Here is a 21101-nt window from a genome sequence, read left to right on the forward strand (position 1 = left end):
AAATTACTTGTGATTTCATTTCACAAATATATCATGTTTAACATGATAGTAATATATAAGCAAATCGTGTTAATTACAATCAGAATAGAAAAAATGACAGTTAGAAAATGTGTACAACACATCTAAATCACAGTAAAAACAATTGCACACGAAATTACCTGGGTAGGTGTTAGTATTACTTGTAGAGTTATTTCCCCACTACTCTACTCCACTCCTCATGTTTAGTTATTCGTCAGTTGATGGTTTTTAAACTTAAGGGTATAGATAGTACATTATAGATATAGGACACGTATAATATACAAATTCGGGAGTAACGAAAATTACTGGCTTAACCGGCCTAATTTATTATTGTGATTTCAAACTATTTAGCGATCCATTCAAATCCAATATAAACGCAAAATTTCATCTAAATCGATCCAGCAGTTTAGGAAGAGTTAAGTTATAAACAATCCAAAAATTTGTGCAACCTTTCATATACGCAATTATTCAATAAGTGGTGCACATAAATTTAGTGTGCGTATAGTAGGTTAGTAAAAAACGTTACAATACGATGCATCGTTTCCAATCACTCGAAATAAAGGCGGGATCGATCTTGATTCTCAACTCGGCGGTAGTCAGTCACTCAGCGTGCTTTATTTTCCTGTTCACTGGAATTGTCACATGAGCTTAATAGGTTATTAACTTTATACAACCATCTATATAACGTACATATACAATAATATCATAACTGTATTCATATTACTATTATTTTATGACGACCCCGGTGGTATAGCGGTATAAGACACCGCTTTTCTTCCGATGATCGCGGGTTGCATTCATCGCACGGTAGAAATATTTGTATTCATGAGTATGATTATTTGTATCGTTCTAACTGTATTCTATGTATATTATGTATGTATTTACAAAAATATATATATCTAAGTATTTAAATCCGTTATGTAGTACCCGTAACACAAGCTTTGCTTACCATGAGACTAGATGGCGCAGTGATAATTGTCGAGGGTTATTATTAATAAATACAGTTACATACACAATTATGTAAATTAGATAAAAACACAATAATAAACAAGACAAAGAGGTAACAATGGGTGGTCTTATCGCTAAAAAAGCGATCTTTTCCAGGCAACCTTAGGATGGAGAGAAGTGATTAGACTTGCGTCTGGTAGAAGTGTAACAATGATAACAATATTGGGAGAAGTGTTATTAATATAAATACATACAAAATAATATAATAAACTCACATATATAAGTATACATAGGTACCTATACAATCATACATGCAGCAGTAATGCTACTATTATGATAACTTTATGTAGGTACAAAATGTGGTTTTTTATACCTAATTTGACACTGCAGAGTGATTTTAATCTTCGATATAAAGGCATAATATGTCAAATACGTGACAAACATTTTTTTAAAGAAGTAAAGTTTGCGTTTTTTAGCAAGTGACGTTTTACACTCTAAGGTAATGTCATAATTTAGTAATTTTCAGATAAGAGACTAATAATTGTAATAATGATTAAAATCTGTTAAATAATAGAATTTACATCAAATTTTCTATAGAGGTACCTATAGAATTTTTTGATGAATATAGTATCTATAGTTAAACATATAATAACAGTTTCAACTATCTTAACTTGGATCTAGACGGCGCTGTGTAAATTGTTAAAAAAAGATACGAGTAACTAGACCACAGTTAACATCATCCATTAGGTGGGCCATCAGCATTTACCTTTCCTTTACATAATCAAATCTAAAGTAACATATATAAACACTTTCTGATCACATCCTATACATGTAAACAGCGTGAAGAGATTTAAAAATAGAAACACTAGATACTACCTAATACGGGTGGCAAAGGCAGTGAATGTCTTTATTAAAGTCAAAATAAAGAACTCACCAATCCTTATCAGTACATTTATTTGACACAACATAGAAAACAAGACGAAAATATAAGTCAAACGTTATAAATAAAAAAAAATGCTTCATAATAAGATAAGAACTATAAAAGGAGGTCTGTCGCCAACATTACCTATATAGCGTAGAGAAAACAAACTGAATTTTCTTACAGTCCATCCCATTTCGATCCCTAACAATAAAAAAAGTAATTCGTTCCACTAACTCCCTAAAACAATACATTAACAAGTAAGTAGTTTATAAAGGGGAGACGAACTAGGGTGAACTAATAGAGCAATCAGCTACCACTCGATGTCCCGATATCGATTCGATTATTCCGATTGGGAGCACACTAGTGCAATGAGTCATTTGCGATTAATCGAATGTTTGTTTTGTATCGAACAACAGATAATTCCCCTCGATGTTTAATAACACTTTTTCATTATGTGAAATTGCGATAGTGCTATTGTGATGGATCGATAAGGATTTATTTCAGCATCGATACTTTGTAGCATTTGTTTATCACCCTTAACGATATGCATTTGCTGGGATTGCTTTTTGTTTTAAATTTAAAATAGAAAGAATTTCGTGTCTTTTTTGTTCAAATTATTGAACCAGGTCAATCAAGTGGGTACTAAAACAATTTTAATATACTGTACGTATATTAAAATTGTTTTAGTACCCCATTGTTCTTTTTCGGATTATAGTGTTTTTTTTTTAGATTTCGTACCCCAAAAACATACATCTAAACTAATGTTATATAAATTCTTTGAACTTTCATTATATTTTATGACAGTAAGTTTTACTCAATGTCATAAAATATATTGTAGTGAATAATTTAAGGTCTAAAATATTTATAAAGTAATTTATCATATTTACATCAATAGAAAATTTTATATTTAAAAATAGCCGCATTAAGACAACGGAATAATAAAAAGAAACCAATTTATCTCGACTTTGAATAAACAAAAACCAAAATTTCCAATCAAACAAGAAAATTTCCATCCTGTACAGTCCAATATCTTTTAAAGTTACAAAAACATGGCACCGTCTCGCCCACCTGACGCTCGCGTAATTGTAAAAAATCGGGCAAGTGTGTCGCACATATATTATTGGGTTCCGTACCTATATTTATCGTTTGAGTGATTCCAATTCCGCAATAAATGTACATTGTTGAGTTTATTAAAAGACATCCTGATTGTCCTTGAATTTACAAGACACGCCCAGACTAGTACACCAATCAAGTGCAAATCTATACTTATAGATATACAACATTCTGTTACAACAAAAAATAATAAAATATCCGCACATATTGCAATTGAATAATTACAAATATGTATATTATTTTTTTATTAATAACAAAGTGATTCTTTATCATTTATACATCATTATATTAGGAATTTTAATTGTTTAATATGTGTTTCTACTTATTAACTACCGCACATACAAGGAAATCATAACAGTTTATTGCGCCAAAGGACCCTAAAAATATTCTTAAAACTTCATTCTGTCGGCTTTGATTTTTCCGCCCTCTTCGATTTCGATCAAAATTCTTAGCTCTTTGAAGGCGCTCTTAAAAGAAGGAAACAAATTAGAATATAATTGCGATCGCATTATTTGCAGATAGGGCTTCTTTGGGCCGACTTCGTAAGATGTTTTAATAGGTATTATGTTTCTCTTCTATTGATTGCAAAGCGATTAATTGTTAATTAGCTACTGATACGGCTCCAAGGAAATTTCATTTCCTTGCTCCCATTGTAATATAAAATATCTGTATTTTAATCGTATTGTGACATGGTAAAGAAAAAAGAATATTAAAATGAAATTAAAATAAAATTAATATTAAAATAAAGAACATTAATTAAATATTATTTATGTTTTCAAATTTAATTTATAAAATAAAAAAATATATAATAATGTTGCTACACTACAGAATAAGTACATCAAATCAGCTTGGGAATAAAATGAAGTAAATTTATAACATAATCATCGAAATTGTTACAGAATTAGCATCTTGTTTGATTAACATATTTAATTATTTTATTTTTTCTGAACTATTGAAAGCATTTCAATATAAATATTGTAAATAAAAACGCTGTTTTAAAACATATAATCAGTAATTGGAAAGTATAGAAACGGTCTGAAATTCACACAACTAAGGTGAAATTAAGAAGAAAATCACGGAATCATAACACATTTTATTAATTATTATTGACTTCCTGATATTTCAGCAGTGTTACAACCACCGGAATCACGGCTAAACTGAAGAGCAGCGGGTAGGTGTGAAACAAATACAATTATGTTCTGTCATATTTGCCTACCTTCACACGTCATCGTTTGTTGCTACTATTAAAAATTATCTTAATTATACACATAAATAATGACGTAAAATTTTAAAAATTATACAGCAGTGGTTACTATATAATTATGAAAACATTTAAAAAATATATATTTAGTTATATCCGTATTTTAGTCAGGTATACAGTAATACTGGTTGAAACTACAGTATAGTGAGTTTGTAAGACAAACAGTTTTGTACAAACACATCATACGAACATAAAGTATGCAAGAGTAGGGTTGCCCCCGACACAATTTGTGGGCAACAATAAAAAAACCCTTAACTCGAGACAACAGTAACGGTAGGGTTATTCGTCTTGTTCGCCCCTCGCGACAGGTACGTTTTATTAACATGGACATACCACACTCTAAATATAATATATTTTTATTCAATCTATTACTTTTATAAAACTTGTTACTTTCTAAAATCTGTGCTAAGAAATTTACTAATATTATAGACAATCTATAAATTTATACCTATTCAATAAATATTGAAATTTAAAATAAACGTTCATTTTTCTTATGTAGTTTACATAAGAAAAATGTATTAGTCATTCTATAAATATAATGAAATATGGATATAGATATAGTATTTTGCATGATACCGTTTTATATAAGAATATTTAATTTAACAAATTCTCGATTACAGAAATCACCTATTTTCTAGAATCCACTATTGATTTTTGTAATATAATATTTTATTAAGTCTATCAAATCAATTTAGCTATGGTTCCGACGCGTGGACACACAAATTTATATATCGAATGATTTATAAAAACTAAGAAATATTGTGACAGTGTTTATTTTATTTGATTCACGTCATTTACACAAATTCGAAATTAAGTAAATTGATATTTTATGGGCCTACTGTTATTTTTTCGAAGCAACAAAACATATAAATATTTCAATTTTACGACCGGATAACCGATAATTGTACAGCCGTGATAAATTGATAGAATTAAGACGTCAAGATAGTAAAACATTTTTTGATATAATTTATTTTTATAACAATAAACTGCGACTTGGTACGCATGTATATTAGATACCATTTATTAAGGATAATATAATTAAAGGATAAAAAATAAGTAAAGCCTTTCTTGTATTGTTATTAATTATATTTATTAACAAATTGAACAGATAGCGTATTTAAAATTATAAAGAAAAATACAAAATTTCCTCTTTCCTCTCTAAGAATTCTGTAGAATACTTGATGACATTTAACAACATATTCTGTGAAAAATTCAACCCAATTTCTCCAGTCATTTTTACGTCAAACCTTTTAACACAAACAGAATATTTTCGACTCGTCACGATTGTACCATTTATTATATACAATAAACTAATTTCAACGACATTTACATTCCACAGGTATTAAAACCTGTGGAATGTAACACAGATGCCATATTAAAAATACATTATTTGCAAAGTATTGCTGGTAGGAGCAAGGTATGTCCATAAGTTTCTTTCAACAATGTACTCATTATTATTTAACAGTGTGCCGACGTCGTTTGTCATGCGTTGCGTTTTTATTGAAGCCCTGCACAGCTCGAACGGTAAAAGCGGTATTGAAGCGAGAGGAGTCAGGGGACTTACTGATGGCATTTTAAATCAGGTTAAGGTCAGTACAAAGCGGACTTGAACTGGATCGTGTACCAGAATGTTGGGATATAATGATGGAAAATAAGTAAAGAAAAATAATTATGGTCAATTATTGGTCTGTTTGTTGCAGTTAGTGTAAAAAATATTTGTAAGCAGTAGTACGTATGATCTTTTTTTTAAATTAAGGTAACGAATAATATATAATAAAAAATATATATCTTCACTACTATTATCTGAAATGGGGTAGTCAGAGGCATAGTTAACCGTCGGCGATTTGCGCAATACTTGACATGATACTATTTTTGTATTATATTTTAATTCAGCATGACAGGCTACCCGCCGCCTCTATAATTAATATGATAAGTCGTATGTGTTTCCATCGCGCGAGAGTAAGTTAGAAATATAAATATTTTTGCGCAGATTTGAATACACGTTCTTTGGGGGAAAGTCAAAGTAAGTAAAACACTGTCGAACTAGTCCACTACACTTTCAAGGAAATAAGTTAATTCTATTGGCTCGTTTATCTACTGTTGTATTGATTGCTACTCCCGTCTACATCGGTGAATCCAATAAAATACGTTTCACCAAATAACATCGTCCAGTATTACCTCTATAAATAAAATGTGCTGGTCTGCCCGATTCTGTGCGTTCAATAAAAATACATCCCCCAATGTAAACAGGAATATTGTATGAATGCTTCAATCGAAATTGTATGACTGGCCATGTTAGGGCATTATCATTTTTAGTGCTCGCCACACCGCTATATTCAGATGGAATTTTTGATGCACTGGCGACACAGCGGCATTGCGATTGGCTCCTCTGAATATTGTATGAACCAATCACAAGATTGCGCTTAGAGTTGCATTCCAATTTCAAATTATGAAGGCGGGAAATTGGCGACAAAGTAAGCAGGTTCGCAATGTAGACGTAATTTCGATATTACACAATCCAATTGGATTAGTCCGTTTAGGAAACAGATAATTGGCTAGAATCACTCGATTTCAAAATTATCAAGACTCGTTCGCCTAAGGTTTTATGTTAACATATTTTATTACTGTTTGAAAACCGAGTCAAAAGAGACGAAGTTTAAAAATACCTACATAAGCTAATAAAACTGTTAATATTATTATAAAATATCTAGCTTATGTTCTTATAGTGTTAAGAACATTCTAGAAGGATACTCTCCATAGACACCTAGACCAATTTTATACCTAGTTACTACACATTATTTTACTCAAATAACACTTAAATAAAGAGAATGTGCCAGAAATATCATACTTCATAGATACACCATCATTATCACTATCAGTATTATCTCAATCACCTCAATATCGTCTACCATATGCTCTGGTCTACATTTAGACATCTATTTCCGGAGTCATTACAATGTTCAAATTAAATCTAACTAGTTCTGTAAATAATAGTTTATTATTAAAATCTCATGGCTTCGCTTGCGTGAAATATATCTAGTATATTATATACTGCTAATGTAGCTCTTTTTATAAGGGAAAGATTATATTTTAATCTCTGAAAATTTCATCCAATCCAAAAAAAGTATTTTTTTTTCTACATTATTATACTGCTTAATAACAAAGGTTTTAAGATATCTTAACAGTACCTATATTAATAAACACAATGAATCGTTTTACTATATACTCGTAACGATTTAGTTGTGTTTTGGGAGCAGGTTTAGTTAATATTGCGGGGGTCGCGCCTCCGTGATAACCTCTGGTATAACCGAAATTATTGTTCCTATATTTTGTTTGTCTGACCGTAAATTTGTTATCAGCGGGCAATAATTATTACGCATGGTACGTGCCGGTGAAATATTCCTACAGAAACAGATATCTACGCATTTTTTTGCATATACCTACTATAGTTTTTTAGTAAGTAGTAATTCCAAATTTATAAGTAGTAGTTACTCCAAGAATGAAATAACTTTCTCCAAGGTTTAAAAAATAAAAATCAATTTTTATCGTGCGAGAAATCGAACCTATTAGAACTAAAACGGTGTGCTAAACCTCTAGACCACGTAGAACGTAGCTATATAAGGAAATATTTCCAAAAACAGTTGAATATTCGTAAAAGTAATATGTAATCCATTTGGTATTCCTAAAACCACTTACAACCAAAACAAAGTAGATATATCATTTTGTTAATACAACAAGCTCAACTCAATATCACTCAACATATATATATGTATGATAACGAGTTGAAACGACATTGTGACCTATTTAAATCAGACAGACCGTCAAATAGTGATTCATCATCATCATCATCGCAGCCCGGAAGACGTCCACTGCTGGACATAGGCCTCCCCCAAAGATCTCCACGACGATCGGTCCTGCGCTGCTCGCATCCAATGCCTTCCCGCGATCTTGACCAGATCGTCGGTCCACCTTGCTGGAGGCCTTCCCACGCTGCGTCTTCCGGTCCGTGGTCGCCACTCGAGGACTTTACTGCCCCAACGACCATCTGTCCTACGAGCTATGTGCCCTGCCCATTGCCACTTCAAAGTCGCAATTCTTCGGGCTATGTCGGTCACTCTGGTTCTTCTGCGGATCTCCTCATTTCTGATTCGATCACGCAGAGAAACTCCGAGCATAGCCCTCTCCATTGCCCTCTGAGTGACTCTGAGCTTGTTGATGGGGCCCATAGTTAGCGACCACGTCTCTGTTCCGTAAGTCATCACTGGCAACACACATTGGTCGTAAACCTTCGTCTTGAGACACTGCGCAAATAGTGATTACATAAATATTATTAAACATATACACCTGTATTCTCATCTATCAATACAACCATTTACATACATTACAACTACAGTAATAACTTCTATTCTATTGTATTTATTGACACTAACTAATGATCTACGACCATACGTGAATAGGTCCGTAAAAGCCTTCCAAGCCACAGTAATACTTAATCATTTGTAATAAGGTGTATAAAATATGTATGTCACTTTGTGTGACCTTTGCTGCGATTAATTTAATAATTAAGAAATAATCGTTGTATGAATTATTCACGTTTAAATGAAGATATAATTATAAAAATAGCTAAATATTAGTTCTATTGGAAAAAATATACGGTACGGATATCAGAAATCCAAGATATAATGAGGGTAATTAGTTTGCAAACTATGCACTTGCAGTAAGTAACATCAGCAATAAAAGTTAATATAAATATCTACACATTTATTCACGTATTTATACAAATACTAAAACAGGAGTTTCCTCCCGTGTATACTTAGATTGCGGAATGAACTACCTACCGAGGTTTTTTCGACAGAAGAAGAAGAAGGGTATATTAAGGTTTCTTAAATACCCTTCTTGAAAAACTCCCTGCAACCTCGGCATCGCGCACGTATCACTCCTGTTTCAGGCGTCCATAGACTATGGTAACCGTTTATCATCAGACGGGCCGTACGCTTGTTTGTCACATCTTATTATAAAAAAGTCTATTAAACATATTTTAGTTTCTGCCGTTTCGTCTTTTCATTATCTCAATTTGAAAATCAGTGACGAAATAGTCCTTAAAAACGAACTACTGTTTAAAGACAGTCTTCGTATAGTTACCCTGGAAGCTATACAATAAGAAAGAAGAAAGCAAAACAATACATAAACATTGTTTTTGTAGGGACTGGTGGTACTATGGCAATCGAAGTAAGTAATATATAGTCACCCCACTTATATGTTCCCATCAAAATCATTCAAACTAATTATCATTAATTTTTAGCATAGGTTGCATGCTGCCCACATGCTATACTCCCCTCCGATCGATCCCCCGTCCAATTCAAACGGGGATCGAAATTACGACGGCCTGAGCCGTGGTTCGAACCCCTAGTGGTGCCCTTAGACTAAAGTCGTAACCGTCAGGCAGGAGTTGGCCTTCAGCCGCTCCATAAGTCCTTCCGCGGGTTTGGAGTGCCATCTGCACTCGCCCCCTAACGTCCGGTGAAGCTGTAAAGGCCAACTGCGGCCAACAGCATTAGAGTAGTCCGAAAAAAAAACATGCTATACCGGCGACTACCTATATATTTCTGACATACTGGAGATGTAATGGAGTAATAACATATTCTATTTTTACTCTGTCACCACACATATTACTCATCATACTTAATTATATCACAGCGACTGTCCAGTTTAAAATATGTAGGTCCAAGGTAAACACAATAACAGAATATGATATAGTGAAACATGTCATGCGCAAACGCAAGACAATTGACAAGGCCCATAGACAATATAGCTTTGTGTACCACAATAACTCTTTATCGCCTATGACAAAGTGGCATTCTGCACAGATTTACCCCACACATGGAAACGGTACAAAGCACGCCATTGTCAAAACGAATTGTCTGTTAAATAGACATTTTATGCTTATTCAAGACGAGTTATTGTTTGTGTTCGAATTGTTTTAATTATGTCTAAGAATAGTCGTGGGCATTATTATGTTTAATAGCTATTGTAGTCGCATAACATGTTGGAGAATAGAAATAGATAATAAACTCTAAATATACACAGATATGTGACAATAACAAAGAAGCGAAATATAGCTCCCACTCACTGAATTGTGATTATTCAGGTTTTAATAGATGAATATGTCTAATAATATTAATAACCCAAGACAATTCACACAACGGCGTCAAATCCCACGTTAAGCGGAGGGTGTAATGGTTACTAGTCAACTGATAGATATACTTAGAAACACTGTTTTTTGTACATATAAATATACATGAAAACAGAGAGACCGATACGAACAATCATACTTATAAGTACAAATTTGTGTACCATGCGAAGAATCGAACCCGCGACCATCGGAAATATGGCGGTGTGCTAAAACCGCTAGGCCACTGAAGCTGTCAATATATATGAATATGGAATGTTGATTTATGTTGCGCTAATGGTAAACGCTAGCGGGGCACCAGTAGAAGATAATAGGACGAGAAGGTAGGTCAGTTAGCCCATGGTGGGGAATTCATCAGGAATTAACCACTATTTCCAAAGGGGACCGCGTGGAGATCGACCTGACGTGGTAATAACATAACGTGGTAATTTATAAACAATTTAGGTATATACCTACTGCCTCGTTTGTATGTATTTATTTTACGGATCTGGTATTTATACATTTAAGTCAAGTTTGCATCGGACAATTTCATGATCTCACGTTTCTCACATTCGTCTTAAATAGAGATAATTATGTAGATATGTTTATTATAAAAGATACTGTTGTTCTTCAGCAAACAAGATAGTATTTATATAAGAACTATTAATATCTCCATAAGACATACGTATCTATTAATCAGTATAGCAAACCGACCACAGAGAATGTGCAATTCGATTCTATGATTCTTAGTTCTTTGGTTGACTAGCTATACCCGCGGTTTTACTCGCATTAAATTTATAGTCTATGTGTTATTCTGATGTTCAAGTTACATTATTGTTAAGTTGTATCAAAATCTAACTTTTACTTATAGTAAACTAGCTATCAACCGCGACTTCTTCAACACAACTACTCATCCCTTATTTCGCTCCCTTCCAGTTTTTCTATAAGAAATATCCTATCCGCCTGTTAATATATTCTTCTTATAATCTTCAGGCAAAATTTCGTTAAGATTCAACATTTTTATTATTAATAGAAATGTAAAAACAGGCGAATAGACACGTTTTTAAATTTATAATATTATCATGGATAGTCATAGAGCTTGTTGAAAAAAGACACAATTTCATTATAATCTGCTAAGGATGAAGAAGTTATGATTTTAGGGGTCCACATATTAGACAAACATTTAGATATTTATCTTAACTTAACGTACATACATACAACATCGAAATAATTTTGAAATTAATATCATTACCCTTTCAATAAAAACTAGAATGTCCATTATTAAATACACAGTTAAGTTTAAAAGCCGAGCCTCGGGTTGATCATCAGTCTCGTCTCTCATAAATAAGATATTCACATTAACTAATGTTACCGGCCTCTTATAATTTGGAACACTTATATTGTGCTTTCGAAATATATATCACTGTACAAATTACGCCTTCATCTATTGTTAACGTTTTGTATTTCGGTGTGGTCCAAAACGTAAGCTTACCGCGAGTTTGTATTTTATAACTGAAGAAAATTAAATCTGAAAATCAACAACACTTTGTTATTCACAATTTTATAGGCAATTATTATAATATTACGGAACTAGTCTATTTAATTTAGCGATTAATAGAATACAAAACTAAGAAAATGATCATTTTATTAATTGGACTAATACCTTTTAATTAACAATAAATCTATTGAATTATAATATAGGTAAGTTTTAAATATACATTAGGCAATTATTCAATTATATTTTTTACCTTAGAAGCTTACAGCTAATATTTATGCTCTACTTTGTTCTAAACTTGCTAGTTTTAATCAAATATCTTAAATATGAAATAATTATAATTTAATTAATCAATATTCGATGAAAGCAATAATTTATTTATTTGCTTTTCAATTCACTGCGTATTATTTATAAAATCAAGTAATGTTCATTAAAATTATATTGTATACACAATTTATTAAATATCAATACGCTCGCACTCGGACCACACATCACAAGTGGGATTCACAACAGTCATAAAGGAGATGGATTGTAGTACATTACGCGAGCATGTCTTAATCTGAAGCCGTGGCGATTACCGCGCGTTTAATTAGTGCAACGCCCCGGGGACAATGGGCCCACATTTGTCTTAATATATTCGGAAACGCTCGCCGCCTATTGTGAGTTACGCTTCATTTTTAAAATTGAGCCATCCGTCATTGTTATGTAACGAGATGAGTTTTGTTATCTTAATAATAATGAAAAACGCGCAGGTATATGAGTACTTGAATTTTTATTTTACTTTTATAGTATAGGGGACAAACGAGCTTGCGGCTCACTTGATGGTAAATGACCGCCGCCCATAAGCACCGGCAACACCAAGAGATAGCAAGTTGCCGGCTTCTTAGGAATGAATAAGCTCTTTTCTTGAAGGTTTCAAAATAGTATGGGTTCTGAAATAACCTTGATGGAAGGTAATTTTACAATGTGGTTATGGATGGAAATTTATTGATACATGGAAGAAATTCAATGCAATGTTAGATTGTACCAAAACGAAAATAGGTAGTGTTTTAATTATCACAAAATTTAGAGACAAAGCTGCAGGTAATAACTAGCAGTGAATAATTATATAATGTATGTAACCTGTACAACGAGGTAATTAATTAGTGTTTACAGCCTTTGATTTGATTAGAAACTGTTTTATACTACTTTATATAAATAATTAGGTACTAGTATACGAATTAGAAATTCAAATTTTCGATTGGTTTGAATTTGCTATAAATCTGTTTGATTTATTTACTTCGTTTAATATAAAAAAACTAAATTCCACTTACGTGCATGCTCGACCTACAATATTAAATTTATTAACCGCAAATTTAATCTGCTTCCTATATGTATACGTAAATACGTCTGTGCATAAGTAGAGACACGTAATAATTAGACTTATTACTAAGTAATTAAACTTTGACAAGACTATTCGTTAAACGGAAGACATTACATGATGAGGTACCTCTTTTCAAAAACCTGTTGTCTAGCATATTATTTATTTACTATCATTTATAGTACGGTACTATAAATGATAAGTTTCAGTAATGTAATGTTACGAGTAGGTACTGTTAGTACCTACTCAACATTATTTTAGTTACTTTAGGTTGTATGTATTTTGTAAAGTACCACATTATAAAAAAATTGTCCAAAAAATTAAAAATAATATTAGGGGTGGACAACCATTATTACTATGTAGGTATGAAAAATAGATAGGTGGTAAACTGATTCTCAGACCTACTGGATATGCATAAGTATAAAATTTCATAAAATCGGTCTAGTTTCGGCGGAGTATAATAACTAACATTGTGACACGAGAATTTTATATATAAGATATATTTATATATATAAGCATAATAAACAATGTATACCATAGTAACTATAAGCTACAGCATCCGCGACAATGATCACTATCAATGCTATTAATTACCAAGATAATGAGATGCTCGCAAAATACAAATATTGACATCTCACAGTTTGACACCGCCTTAACCTTTACTATTATCTCTATTATTATACGTTATCTGTATCTAATTTTATTGTGAACTGAACTAATAGCCACCTTTGTCCTTACTCGTTCGGTTCCATTCTAAATGAGGTTGTGCCACAGATCTAATATACAAATAGAAATAGGTATACTCAAATGTATAAATATTTTTAAAGTACGATAATAGAATGGTGCACCGGCCTGCGCTAATGGTTTACGCTGGCGAGGTAACAGTGGAGAAGAATTAGATGAACATGAGGTCACGTCAGTAGATAAGATCGAATCTATCACGATGGTTTCCGTGGGGAAGCCAACCGTACATTGACGATTATCAACGAGGGTATTAGTCCACGTTGCTAACGATCCCAATTTACAAAAAAAGATTATCATTTACATCAATTGTCTAGTAAACATAACATAAGTTCTGCTTATTTTGACTAGATGACGCTGTGTGAATTGTTGCTTAGTTAGAAACTTTAGTATTCAATATAATATGAATAATGATATTAATTTTATTTCTCTATTGAGGTTTTATTGATTATAGTTAGAGTCTAGAGAACCCTAAAAAGAAATAGACATAATCAGATGACCTCATAAACAGACTTAATAAGATTATAGAAATCAATTCTAGTTCATTAGCCAATATGATTATGAATACGAAATATATCTACCGAACTAACAGTATTAAAACAAACTAGTTTCTCTCAATTAGAAGCAAGTTAATTTGACGATAAAACATCCATTTAGACAATTAATATATTTTAAATCCCTGTCGATTCTTGTTAGATAGCACATTTTAATCAATTAATATTTTTTAATAGTATATATGGTGAGATTCGTATGAGAAACTAGACATTTGGGCGTCCGTTACTTATAAAAAATACAACAAAAATACTTATTTCTAGTCATAATATGGAATTTTAAAATGATGCTCAGAATATTTTTTTTACAATCTTCTAAATAATCTGTCTGCCTAGAACAGCAGTATTTTCTAGCAGGCCTCTACCAGATTTGGCTGGGCAGGGAAACACGAGCGGTGGTGACTGTTGACGTATGTCAGCAAGAGGCCGTTAAACCTACACTTGCATCACAAGTCCCTGGAACTGCTCGAAGTTTCCCTTTCTGTCATACAATGGACCTGGCTCCCGTACGGTGTATCCAGGGAATACTAAGAAGTTTGTGTCATTGGAATGGAAAATCAGTAACTGTACCACTTGAGGAAAGGTGATAACTGTTGTTTGTATACCGTACATAACTATTATAGTATAATATGAACTTCATAAAATACATTGTAAGTCCATGATAACTGTAATATTACCAAATCTTACCATTCAACCGCAACATATATTGTAATGCTAAAGCTTGGAGACTAAAATAAGTGAGACAGAGAAACTTAGGCAGTCGACTTTATGTAAAATCTACATCGGTAAAATTTCCTATGAATTCGCTACGATTGGCTGATCTGATTTCATACTCATTTATTCATCCTGCAACCTGTCCCACCCACCATATCATTGTTGTCGGTGGGTGCACTATATAATTACCATTACCAAATATAAAAAATAATTATAACAGTACGTTACACGTGTATATGTACAGAGTACTTTACTTCCATGAAATTGTTCCGACACTCAAGCATATATGTAAGTGCCACGGGTTCAAAACAAGAAAATCTCCTGAACACAACCGCATAAATAACTCTTTGCTGTAACAAAGTGTCTTACATTACCCTGTAAATTGCCCACATAACGCCGTCTAATCTCATCTTGTTATTATAATTAACAGTTGTTACTGTGTAACATTAACATGGTCCTAACAATAAACACGGCGGTTGGTTCATTGTACATTATGTCGGTGCAATTATACTAATTAGGCAGACTTTGGATTTGATTGTTGTAACAATGCTTATCTACATAGTATTGTCAGTTACTTAATATAGGAAGGTATATAAAAACAGCTGATCTGTTACATTTCGCCAGTTTTTATTACACTTTTCATTGCAGCTCCGCTCCTATTGGTCGTAGCGTGATGTTATTTACCCTATAGTATTCCTCGATAAATGGGCTATCCAATACTAAAAAAAAATATAAATCGGTTCAGTAGATTTAGAAATTTATCTTTTTCTAATATTAGCATAGATAAACAAAAACACGGAAAAAAAGTTTTAAAAAGTGACTACCAAACTTTAGTAATGAACGTCAAAATATTAATTAGTATTTACTTAAAAATAGAGAAAGACAAACTAGTCGTACTAAAATAGTTTGACTATTTATTAAATTAAATATTGTAAACATAACCAATAATTTATAGTTTTTTACTAGTTTGATTATTACTAAAGTAGCTCATCTCCTTTAGTTTTAGATGTTAACACAGAACCACTCATACTGCCCCTTTAAGTACCATAAATATTGAGTAAAAGTTTTTTTATACGTAATATATAAGTAAATAAGTTACCCCAGACTAACACAATATTACTCTTAAATACAAATATTACATAGCATACGGAGATCAAACCCACGATTCTCTGATATAAAAGCAGTATCCTAAATCACTAGACCATATAGATCGTCATGTCATATGATATCGTTTACATCTTTATTGTCAGCTAGTTGCAGTATTAATTCAGCGTTAAACTGTTTTCCAATGCGAGATAAGATAGTCAATGATCCTAAGTTCACAAACAGTTAGCTAGACCTTAAATCTGGGTAGAGATAATTTACTGTGGTATCTTACGCTTCTAACCGGAACACACTTTGAGAAGTAAACTGTTTAGTGACAGATATATGTACGTTAGACAAAAATATACCACAGACGCTAGCAAAAGGATAGATTCTAGGATATCAATGAAGAAATATTGTATACTATTTCTAAACTAATATTAAGTACTGGATACTAAGCAGTGTTATATTTATGCATTTAATGTGCAAACAGTATGTTTACTAGGGACCAAAATAATTTACAGCAAATGAAAGTTTATGAAGCGAATAAATTTACAGTCCGTTAGCAAACGTTTTATTTTGAAGTGAACGTACATACAGATATAATAGAATAATATCTATAGATACTTACAAGGAATTGCAATCAACAGTATGATAAGAAAGATAACCATCATATAAGCTATGTATGTACCTATTCAAGATGCATTAAAACATATTATGAAGACTTATAATTAAACAAATTTTATACTACCGTTTAACCGTATATCGTATAATGAAAATTTATTAGATTTTTTGGAATTTTATGTTATTGTTTTCTACCATTAATTTAAAGTAAATAATATATACTGATAAATAGAATTTTTACTGTTTTTTATGTCGCTGAGTTTCATGATGTATGCAGATTTTAATACAGTACACCGATTACCTAGAACTGACCTTGAATACATTACAACAACTATAATCCCAAATTCATTTCTATCAGGTGGGCCTAACTTACATATTATTCCAAATATTCGAAAATAAATATTCTAAATATTAATCTGTTAAAGTAACATAAAAATGTAATAGGTAGTAAGGAAGCACGTGTAATGTGCAATATATATTAACATCTATTGTTTAACTGCCCATTACATCGCATATCAATATTTTAGTGATGCACATTTTCTAAATTTTGATATTATCTGAGCATTTTATGATCGCAATGAAGTACCGTGGACAAATAGCGTTAAAACCAAAATATCTATAAAATAATAGTAAAACCACCATATAATGATTTTATAGTGAACTTGCGGTGCACATACTCTTAACTTTGTTTTTAATGAGCTATAATACGACCAATTAAATTCTGGTTAAACGACCAAGGCAGGAATAGTCACGTACTGTCGCCGCTTTATTTTACTGCGTAACCACAGTTTAACTTGTCCACTGGCAATTAAAGTTACGTCAATAAGACGTAATGGTTATACACTGAAGATGTTTTGAGAATCAAATGTTGATACCAGGGTAGCAAACTATGGAACATAGTCACACAACACATGAAAAAGAAATTTCAGCATGTATGTAATGTAGAAACATGAACAAGTACATAAGCTGTGGATCAACATAGTTGGTTACAGATACCATGTAAGTATATCTATAATAGAACATACATACATTTAGTAATAAAAGCTGATGATATCCGAGCCCGTTATCTAACCTGAAGAATATGTTAAGGGTACTAGTTATAATAACAAACTACATAATTATTATCAGAATGATTTCCGTATCAGTATGTAAACATAATGAGACAAAACATAGATTAATCTATATCGGAAATTGCCAATAATGTAGAGCAAAGATTAATTACATATTGTTAATTAAGTTAATAAAAGGTATCAATCTTGATACCATAACGTCAAGATAGAAGCGGAAACAACAAATATAAATTCGTGATTATATAACTGGAATGACATGTTGGCTCAGCTTCACCTGGTAGTACCTACCTGGTATATAGCTACTGTCAACACGTACATCACTGTGTCATTCCGTATCACCATATCACTTCCGTCAAAATGAGAAACAACTAAAAAAGCTACATGGCGGTAGATATATGTACGTAGACGACATGAAAGGTATTTTTTATACAATTTAAACATTTCGCAGTTAACCAAATTCAAATCAAATTATTAATGTTAATCATTTATAGTTTAGTATATAGTAATATTATAGATTTTAAGTTAATATTAAAATACAATTTCACTTACTTGTTCTGCTTGACTGGTGTAGTAGACGGTGTGGGCCTCTTCTCTTCTTTTATTGTGCTATTATTCATCTTTGACGTTAATCTTTTAAGGACATCATCCATAGATCGCTTGTGAGGTGGAGCTAATGACAATGCACTATTGTGATTCAACAATGAATTATTATTGTTACAGAGTCCTAAAACTTTTGCTTCAGCACCAGGACTGCTGCATTCTGAGGAGCCACGTCTTCGTGCCTGCAGGTCATTGACCTGATGAAGACTAAGGAAAGATGATGGGACTAGTAGATTGTTTGTCATGTCTAAAGTTTCTAATCTCTGTTTTTTTGTTGGTCTTTCGTCGTCGTAATTTGTTGGATCTTCTTCACTTATAGAACTTCTTGTTGAAGGGCTAGGGGAGAATTTGTAATAATTCTGGTGCTCAGGGTCAGATTCAGGCTGGTCTGGGAAATCCAAATTGGCGGGACCCGCTTCTTGTTTTACGGTTTCGGGGACTCCTTCTTGCAATTTCGATGGCGGTGACTTCCGTTTAGATGACATGTTTCTGCGAAAAAAAGAACTCAAGTTAGAAATGACGAAAAGATATGCTAAGAACTCATTTACAAGATTTGCACAGGTTAATCAGAAATATATTTTGTGACTTTATTTAGCTAAAATATCAATAGATAGCAGCGATTTACTATCTAATTACATTTGAATCATAATTGTTCTAGATGACTTAAAACACATTTTCAAATTCATGACACTGATTTAACATAATAACTGTTCTCTACATGGTACTTGTTTTGTTTACTCAGACATAAATTAGTTGGCTTCATCCGGCACAAGCAAAGCCTTTGGTATCAATGTTGATACAAATCCCGGGTCAGACGTCAAACGTTGTATTTGTCACCAAACTCTGGCTGGTTGCGAAACTCGCTTCGTTAAAGCACCTAATTGGGCCTTACTAATTGTACTAATTGCAGTCACTGCTTTGGACTTAAGGTGTCCGCTGAACCATCCATTTTATCGAGATCCCTAAACACATCTTGTGTTACGTCTCGAACGTCTGTCTTTGAACAGAATTAGAAGGGAGAGGTAGATCCAATGAAGTTAGTTAATTTGATTGTATGATTATTCTTACGATTGTATATATAACGCATTAGGCAGTGATTGGATGGTTTATGTGTGTAATTTGCAATTTTGTTTATGTGTGTAATGTTCAGCTGAAACTTGTTTATGCTTCGGTGTTAATTTCAGTCAAGATGTCTTCATTGGTTTTGCTAACAAACGAATTTCTTGTGCAGACAGCGTCTGGTAGTTCAGCTTTGATGTCTGTTTGCTTTGGGCTCACTAGTAGATAGTTGATATAATACATTATATTAAATGCTGATATTATTAATACTTATAGTATTTCCTACATATCACGGAATATGAATAATAGAGTAAGCACGGGATGTACCGACTTCTTTTTAAAAGATAATAATGACGAATTACTTTACAGACGGATTATTGCTCATATTTTCTGCTGCAAATATATTCGTGTGTACCTAGAAGCAATAACTAATTATATTAAATTCCATAAACTCACTTCAAATATTGATATGGTGGTGGTGGTGGTGGTATACAGATAGTCTAAAATGTAGATGGTTATATCTATGTTTATACGAATATACAGTCTAAGCGCACTGACATACTGACACAAAAATTCTACCTCACTGAATGAAAGACAATATTTTCCAGAGCTACCAAAAAGCGAAGAAACAAAATACATAAAATTTATCAATTCTGTGAATTCTTAATATTTTTTATTATAATTTTTGTACCAACTAATTCCGAATATAAAGGGAGAATGACATTTACGTATTATAGTATATTCATTGCCATTATATACATAGCTATAAGTATTTATATAAATTAATATTGTTATGTAAGTATATATTGTATCTCATGAACATAAGAATATAAATTCCCTTCATTTAAAGAGTAAATTTAAAATGATTTCATTAGTACCTATTACATAGTGTTAATCAAAGAAAAATGTAAATATGAGAAAACTAATAACTTTTTACATATTTAGCAAAGAGGGTTATTTTCAATAATGATAACCTAAAATATAAACTTGATGAAAAAAATAATAAGACTTTGTTGCAACTTTCTTAGCTCCGTTGAGCTACTAAACTAATTTTCTCGGTAGCACGTTGCTGGCTTATCCACTGATGTAAGAATATAGCAAAAATTCAGACAGACGAAGTCTTTAATATGTATTTATTTATTATTTCTAGTAGGTATTGAGCATTATACTTTAGATTTTATAGGTAATACTTAACTAATTTAAATAAAATCTTACAATTGTATAAATAATTTAAGTAGCAAAATATTTTAATAGTCGCTAATATACCGTTAACGTTATTTAAGTTATACCTACATGATTTATATTGTACATAAAATAATTATTCTAATTACAAAATTAATTTATATTGAATCATTAGGACGTGAAAGCCTAGG

At 32.0% G+C, this 21101-nt stretch overlaps 1 protein-coding gene across 2 annotated transcripts in view; it reads right to left on the reverse strand.

Moving 5' to 3' along the window:
* The window catches only part of LOC131842176 (transcription factor SOX-5), a 215164-nt gene that overhangs the window by 69885 nt on the left and 124178 nt on the right, over nt 1–21101 (reverse strand). For both annotated transcript variants that reach the window (XM_059190705.1, XM_059190706.1), the window contains exon 2: nt 18619–19158. In XM_059190705.1, the coding sequence (XP_059046688.1) occupies nt 18619–19154 (536 nt within the window). In that variant the 5' untranslated portion in view covers nt 19155–19158. The remainder of the gene's footprint in view (nt 1–18618; nt 19159–21101) is intronic.

This window comes from Achroia grisella, unplaced genomic scaffold (assembly GCF_030625045.1).
Source record: "Achroia grisella isolate CSIRO2021 unplaced genomic scaffold, CSIRO_AGI_Agris_v1 utg215, whole genome shotgun sequence".
In the NCBI taxonomy this organism is placed as follows: domain Eukaryota; kingdom Metazoa; phylum Arthropoda; class Insecta; order Lepidoptera; family Pyralidae; genus Achroia; species Achroia grisella.